Below are 8300 nucleotides of genomic sequence, written 5' to 3'. Positions count from 1 at the left end.
AAGTAGGGAAAAATATCAGTTAAGTGTTTATTTTATTCTTTACTTTAGTTATTTTTCTAGAGTGACCTACAATCTTTCTTTACCTGTACATTATACAAGTGAGACTCGTTTTATTTTTACATTGTTTGTTCTCCCAACCAAGTGTTTTTGAGAACTGTTAATTCTGCTGAAAAAAATAGTTCAAATAAATATTTGTCTGTTATGCAATGAAGTTAAATCAGACATGCAAATATTATAAAATATCAAATTTATTTACTTTTTTTTTAAGAAAAGATTGCACATGCACACCCACACAATAATTTGTAACCATTAATATAGGCTGATAACTCTTATCATAAAGCTAGCACACAATTGCAGACTTTTAAACAGTATGGTCTTCAAGACACCATGGGGAAAGCTTGCACTGTCTGATTATAAAGTTAAATGTACAAAAAAGGCAGTTTGAAAATCAAGTATAAACATTTAAAAACAATTTACAAATGGACAAAGTACAAAAAGAGCAACAATCACTCAAAATGAACAGAAGCAATGTCTGAGGACGTGGTCCATCAATAGGAAAAGATGTACATCAGGTGGCCGAGAATTGTACAGAAAGTATTACAGAATGTTTTGCATACATTCTTTTTTGGCAGTTTCAGTTAAACTCTTGTGTGTAGAAAAAATAGGCTAGATTTTAAAATACATTAGGATGAAATGGAAAACGATGGGGTGAGATAAATGTGGACTGTTTAATTTCACACACAAAGACGGACATCTGCACAATCCTTTTGGGCAGCTTTGAAAAATACATTGGCTTTCAATTCATCATACATTCACTACTCTACATTAAGGTGTAGATAGAGATATATATATTTGATTTTACAGTACTTGTATCCTGCACCAACAGAACTTGGGACACACTCAACAGGCATCAATGACAGATTGGCTTGAATAAATATATTTGAGATCTAATAATTTTTTTGTGGGGGTCGGGGGCATGTAGAGGTAGCTTTGTGTCTCACTCTTAACTACTGTGAAAGGAGTCAAACTTTGAGCTTCCTAATGAAGTGTTGAGTTAAATGCAGTACAACTAAATACCATTATTTGCTGGCACAGATTAACTACATGTATTTGTTCTTTTAGTGGTTTGTTAAATTTGTGTCATTTGTAGAGCAGTCATTGTTTTAAATCAGATGTGTGTCATCTGGAGCAAATTTCTTCACTTATGCAGTAAGAATCCCCACCCTTGATAAATGAGCAGCTTTTCTGAAGAATCACATTAAGATGAAATATTGGGGCTTAACTACAGCCATTGTGGGGTCTTGGACCTTCATGTGTAATCTCTGTTTCTACTGAAGTCACCACAGTCAGAATACCCTGCACATCACAAGTCAGGATTCACATCTGCAAACAGCTCGTTTGTTAAAGCAACAACATAAATGAAGAGTTTGCATGGAACTGCACACACCAGTGGACAAGGTACTAACCATTGTGCGATCATAAGGCAAATACATGAAGGTTGGATCTACGAGGCATTTCCGTTCAGGCCCATGTTTCTATGGAGACCCTGTGGTAGGAGCAGTGTGCTTTGCCATGTTTGTTTTTGGGGTCTTGGTACCGTTACAGAAGACTACAGGTTAATTCTGAGTTGTCAGTGTAGTGATGCGCGCTCCAGCTGCCGTCACATCTCGTCTGTTCTCGCGGGATCGGACGGGATGTGCTGAAGTTAAGCATGCGGAGCTCTGACCTGAAGCAGCTCGGTGTCTGCACACCGGGGCCAGTGCAAACGGGCAAAGGACCCCCAGCCACACTTCACACTACATCGGTCTGGGGACCGAAAAATAATGTGTTGGAAAGATGGAGTTGATACCGTTAACAAAGTACAAATATTCCAGTATACAACAGATGTACAAGAATAAAGCATTCGCTGAGTGCACAAATGCTCCCTGTCCACGGTATCGTTTTTTAAAAACTACAAGGAGGTGGATGACACTCAAAGGATGCCAAGGAATTATTTTACAGCGCCAAGTCTCTGCAATAGTTTCTTCCCTTTGGAGAGCAGTCCCTTTGTCTTTTTGGAGGAGCACATGTCCACAGGGGCCCTGAGGGGACCGCTGGGCCCCACGGGGGCAGGGCCAGAGCCGGGGCCACAGCCGGGGCTGTGTGGGCGCTCTGTGGGAGAGGCTGCTCTTCTGGGCGGAGCCGATTTTTCCAATGGGACCTAATGGGAGACCCGTAAGGGACAGTTGAGGGTGTTAAAAAGCCAGCCGTCTGTCACACCTCAGTCACTACTCCCCTCCTCTGTCCTTTCTGTCTCAGCAGGGCCACCATAGCTCTGAAGTCTACCTCCCTGAATGTAGTCTGGTGCACTCAGGCATAGACACACACACACACACGAACATACGCGCACACATACACACCTATAGAAACTATGGGTCTTCTACAGGAAGCTGCTATGAATAAGCTACAACAACATGACAGTGACTAACTTCCACATCAATGTAAGGTGTCATTACCCGACAATGACTATCAAAGGCAGGGCAGTTCCTCTCACATTAACAAATACATTTGCATTTCAGGACAAGTTGGACGTATTAATATCACATTCACTTTCCTTCCTCTTAAATATATATAGAAATATTTACTGATACAACTGAGTTACAGAGAGACTACTAGTCACTATTCCTTTTCTGTAATCATGAGCTAAAAGGCTCCTTTAAATTGCACTTTGGGAAGACAGATGGTTAAAGATCACATTTATATCAGCTTAATAGTATTCCTATGTACAGCATGTATGACTATAATTTACAAAGAGGAACGTTTAACAAATATCAATCTGCTGCATTCAGCATTTAATTGTGCTGAGTCAGATGTGACACTATGTATCTTTAGAGAAAAAACTGGATTCCATATACTCAGGGCCTTTTGTCTGTAACCATGGAGAACACAGCTCAGCAAAAGGTGCTAGTCCCGCTCTAAATCAGAAACTCTGCTCAGTCTGATCAGCTGTTAATCTGGATTTACAAAATCAAAACTGATTTGGAAACCAAAATGCCTGACGGATTTGACCAAAGTTTAACTAGAAGGGTGTTTATTATTCCATGTTTCTCTTAACGTACACTGTAAAACCATATGAACACCTAATGCTTTTCTTTGGGCTTTTGCATAGAATTGGTTGATTTCTTGTATTTCTTCGCCTGAATGCTGTCATGCATGTCTAAATGATTGCAGTAGTTTTAACTGAAGTTTTGAATAAGCTAACTGTGCAACAATGGCCTTTTAGCTTACCATGAGTTACAGCAGGAGACTTATTGCAGGAGACAGACATTGTCATGTACAACACTCAGAGAAACAACTGAAGATACCATACTTCTTGTCTAATGCATTGGCTCGGTTTACTGTCTCCTACCAACAAACAGTGCTGAGCATTTTTGGGAGATGCCTAAAAACTGCCTAGAGGAAAAGCAGCACTAAAGGAACATCATACTGAGTGGACGTGTTGCATACCAGAAACTAAGGGTACCCATGTCATCTGCATTAGACGAGGGGAGCGTAATCTTGGTATCCTCAGTTGCTCACTTACGTGACGGAAACAGAGCCTTTAAGGTGTGAAATGAACACTCTTCTTCTGTTTTGCCAAGCGGGTGAGGAAAAGAAATAAAAAAAATATGGTGATGGCATTTCAATATAGGTTGCACTGTGACAATGGCAAATTAGAACACAAGGAAAGAAATTTTTTCGATGACACCTATTAATATTTCAACAATTGCATTATTTGTTAAACACGAAAATAACATCACATATTTACATTTAACAAATAATTACTTCTGAAATTATTCTCTGATGGCAACATAGGCTAAGTGACCTTTGCGTGCTACTTTACAAGAAAGCAATATACAAAACAAGGCGTTTAGGAGCAGATACAAAAGTCGTACTACACTAGACTTATCTTTTAATCATCTTTATATAAAATGTTCAAGAATTCATGCATCTGGACTATTGAACATGCTGAGCTACAGACTACATAGTTTATTTTTCAGTACAACAAAACTATTTACTCTATTAGAAATGATTTGAGATCAAACACAGAATATATTCATAAAGCATCTGTATCAGAATGCTAAATATGCATGTGCAAAAAGTGTTAACTGCTCTTTTCAAGACATGACAGAAAAAGTAAAAAGTTACAGGAGTTTCTCACCCTCCATTTTACTCTCATTGAGAATGCTTTATGAATACAATATACCCATGTATTATACAATGCAGAAATTCCCCCCTTTCACAGCAGTGAACATGAAAAATAAAAGTACCTCTGTCAAGTATTAGTCTTAAAGTTTTATTTTCTCATAGATCTTAGACATCTATTTATTTACAGTGTAATGCTCCAAAGTCAGAAATCCCATTGTACTTTGAGCAATGAGACACACACACGCACAGACACAAAACTAAAGGAGATAGAGGGAACTGAAAAGAGTAAATGGATGACAGAGGGCTAGTACTGCGAAGGAGCATGTACCCTTTTGGTCTTTATCCGTGCTGGATTGTCCTGGGGGTATCGAGATGGTGAGTCAGTGAGAAAAACCTCTACATCATCAGGCACTTCTTCTAGAAAGTTGGAAGGAACGAGTCCTTTGTGTCCATTGAGCTCGCCCTGTGGACCGAAACATGACAGCAGTGAGTATTAAGTAGTATTAACGCCAAGTCAAAGAAACTGGTGACCAACGATTTTATTATTTGAGATGACCCCTGATAACTGTTTGCCAAATAAGCACTACTTTCACAAGCTGCTGGCTTTTTAATGTCTGCAGCTGACTCTTAAAATGAGAGGCCTGTAAAGGCGTCTCTCGTGCACTTGAGGTTAGGTGCTACAAAGCTAAAAGTCGAGCTTCATGACCAGAGTGAAAATGCAGCATCCTCACAAATGGACCACATGATACTAAGGAAATGGCCCCTTTCTTTTGAGAAAGTCTCCTGGATAGTTTTCCTTTCCATCTGCAATGGAAACATCAAGTTAAAGTGGAGGTGGAGCACCTTCACTCTCCCAAGACAGAGTCTCTTCAGTCGATGTACACGTGACAACTGTCACCATGGTGTGTTTAAATGGAGAAACTGGAGGCATTATCAAACACTTATTTACCACCTAACATGCTTCCTTTGCATTTTGAATACTTCAGTACTTATTCCAGAAATGTCCATGTATGTGACCTATGACCTCAATTCTAAAAATTTCTGTACCAGAGGTTATAGTAGTGACCTCTAGTGAGCAATAGGATGAATCTGGCAACCAAACAGGTTCGCCTCATACTCATACTTAAACATCATGCTGTCCATTCAAAGCCACATAGTGCAAAAGCTAAATGTTCAGGATTTCATTTTACCACATTTTTAAGAACTTGTACATTTGTTGCGTTATTATAAATGTTTTTCAACTTAAGGCTGTAACGGTGGATTTTGGCAACTACTACAATGACCAGCTGCCTTGCGGTGTGGAAGAATCCAGTCAGAAGAACACAACAGACCTTTAAGCTTTATAACTGACCATCAGAGACCCACATCCAACAGGAACTGGTAATGCTCAAAATGTCTCTGCACAAACTATTTCCATAGCCTGAGATATACCCCCCCCCCCCCCAAATGTACTTACATAGTAAAAGCCATCTTCATCAATTTCACCAAAAACTGTAATGACGTCACCGGCACAGAAAGTCAGTTCAGCCTGTAAAAGAACACAGAGCATTCAGATACATTTGGCTGGTTGTGCGATTGTGCTTGCTTACAGCAGTTTGCCAAAGACTTTCCAAAACATCAAATCTACTGGGGTTTGATGAGTTTGAAATGCTGGGCTTCCTTCTCCAAATCAACGTGATGCATCTTAAACACAAGTGTCAACCCAGTCTCAGCAGATGGACTGTTGCAACTGTAAATGCATCAAATGTTGGAACTTTGAGAGCGGGATTGCAACACACGTGGGCGTTTCTTTCCTACAGGATTCTTGAGAACACACAGACCAAACACAGCATATGTACAGTATGTAGGAGACACAAAAGACCAAACCAAGGAGGGGAGATGGTGGCTCAGGCAATGTATGAAGGGCTGTTTTCATGACCACCGGGGCAGAGGGCTGCGGCCCACAATCCGGAGCCCACCTCCTTATTTGCACTCCAACAAATGGGGGAAGAAACACACACAAAGCAGACAGTACCATACCCTTCTCGCCCTCACTCACCTCCTCATTCAGCCTGCTGCCATCATACTGTGTCGGTGGCAGTGCCAATAGAAAGGTGAGAGTAAATGAAACCATGGGGGATGGGCCAAAACAAAACAAAACAAAAAAAAAAAACAGCACGGGAAAGTACTTTCAATCATGTGACTATCACAGTGCTGACTGCAACTCCTCTTTCAGCCTCACCTGTGCACGCATTTCCCTCACTCTAACTTAAATGAGGAGTTGGAAACAATTTTGTCAGGATTTATGAAGGGAAGGAGGATGGAACAGCTTAGCTCTGTTCTAAAGAAAGAAAAAGGAAAAGGTCCAGCTTCTCTCAAACTTAGCGAGTCAAGCATTCAGTTTTGTTAGGAATATCTACATTTCCACTGATAATAATAATAACGATATTAATAAGAATAATCTCCACCATAATCAGAAAAGAGAAGTGTAGAGATGACAGTTTTGGTTGTATGCATCACACTGAGTCACCATGGTGTTGCCAGGTAATGCTGCATTTACATGTTGTCACTCTGACTAAAATTACACACGAGAAAACTCAGAATTGTAATTCCAGCATGTGAAAAACTGTCAACATACCATAACAGACTGAATAGAACTTACACCAAACATACACAACGCTGATTCAGATCATTTAAAAGAAGCTGCACAGAGGCCAGCTAATTGCCTATCTATAATCTACATCCTGTCAGTGTTAGAGGTGCATGTGGCCCTATGGACTGAGATCCAGACTAGCTGTTCCCCCTTGATTCCAGTGTTTCTGCTACTCTAAGCTGTTTTGACATCATATTTAACAGACACACGTGTGTAATATGAGTCCTCCAAGTATTTAGTATTTCCTTAAAAACTAGAAATCTTTAACTCGCTACGTGCGCACCTGAAAACATTTAGGACTCTGACTGCTGTTATGCATTTTTCAACATGATGATGGGGACACAATGGCTCTCTGGAGCTAATGGAGGACAGTACCTCTACATCAACGTTTGGGGAGCTCTCTCTGGGGTCATAGTCATACAAAGCCACCATTCTCCGTGTTGACATCGGGTGCTGCCGGCCGCTCCGCCTGTTCCTCTCTGTGAAGAGAGCAAGTGATAAAGACAGACACAAAGATAAGAAAAATCAGTGGAAATAGTAAAGACACACCATCGAAGGATGCGATGATCAGTGACGACACATTACAGCCACGCAAGTCCAACAATCTTTGCAACACGTGACCATCTGTGTTTCAAAGTAAACTATGTCCATGTTAGTGGTTGGGAAACTCTTAGTGACAGTAAACATAGGAGGAAGTCACAGATGAAGAAAGGGTGAGGAGTAAAAGAAGCAGTAAAGATGAAGCAGAGAGAAGAGGAGCATTTCGCTGGGCACAGACCTCTCTTGGACTTTCTGGACCTGCGATTTATTGAGCGGCCATCTTTGAAACGGTCGCAGGTCACTTCACGGGAAAGCAGAAAAACATAATTAAGTGAGAAGAGTAGAGGAAAGGAGAAACGTGTCAGCAAAAGGCATTTTTAACAGAACATAAAATTTCCTGGAAAGACAAAGGGTTTCAGGTCAAAGGAAAAAAAAAACAAAAAGAGGGGAAGCGGTAATGTGGGGAGAGTGATGTCTGACCTAACTTCTCCACGGGAGTGTTGAGTGGCAGGAAGCCCTGTTTGAGGAGCTGGTCCATCATCTCATCGTCCTCTGTCTGGATCTCAGAGACCATGTTACAGGGGATCAGACCCACTCGATCGCGAATCTCCGCCCTGTAGAAGCCATCGGTATCTTTATTTCCAAACACCTAAAGGAGTGATAGAGTGTCAGGAGAAGACCCTCAGCAGGAGACAACACAGATACCAAAGAAAGTCCTGAATACCTTTCTCTTTTTTTGACACACAAAACATCTATCTCTCTTTAGATTAACAGTGTCAGGAATCTAGCCACCACCTTGATGATCTGGCCCTCCTTGAATGGCAGCTCCTCATCAGCAGCATCAGGGTTGGGGGACATGGACAGGGGGTCATAGTCAAACAGAGCCACAAACACACGGGTCAGCTCCTCATCCGGAGAACGCCGGCCCCGCCGGTGCCTGCGACCGCCATAGCCGTCTGAA

At 41.2% G+C, this 8300-nt stretch overlaps 1 protein-coding gene across 1 annotated transcript in view; it reads right to left on the bottom strand.

The window, feature by feature from the left end:
* Positions 1-293: 293 nt before the first annotated feature.
* rimbp2b (RIMS binding protein 2b) overlaps positions 294-8300 on the bottom strand; it is an 83582-nt gene continuing 75575 nt past the window's right edge. The window contains exons 22-27 of the mRNA XM_029510814.1: positions 8135-8295; positions 7820-7988; positions 7175-7278; positions 5624-5695; positions 4496-4630; positions 294-2200 (exon numbers count right to left, since the gene is read on the bottom strand). Coding sequence (XP_029366674.1) covers positions 1991-2200; positions 4496-4630; positions 5624-5695; positions 7175-7278; positions 7820-7988; positions 8135-8295 — 851 coding nt within the window. The 3' untranslated portion in view covers positions 294-1990. The remainder of the gene's footprint in view (positions 2201-4495; positions 4631-5623; positions 5696-7174; positions 7279-7819; positions 7989-8134; positions 8296-8300) is intronic.

This window comes from Echeneis naucrates, chromosome 9, assembly GCF_900963305.1.
Source record: "Echeneis naucrates chromosome 9, fEcheNa1.1, whole genome shotgun sequence".
In the NCBI taxonomy this organism is placed as follows: Eukaryota; Metazoa; Chordata; class Actinopteri; order Carangiformes; family Echeneidae; genus Echeneis; species Echeneis naucrates.
Note: the sequence above shows the minus strand (reverse complement) of the source record. Positions and strands in the feature narration are given on the sequence as shown.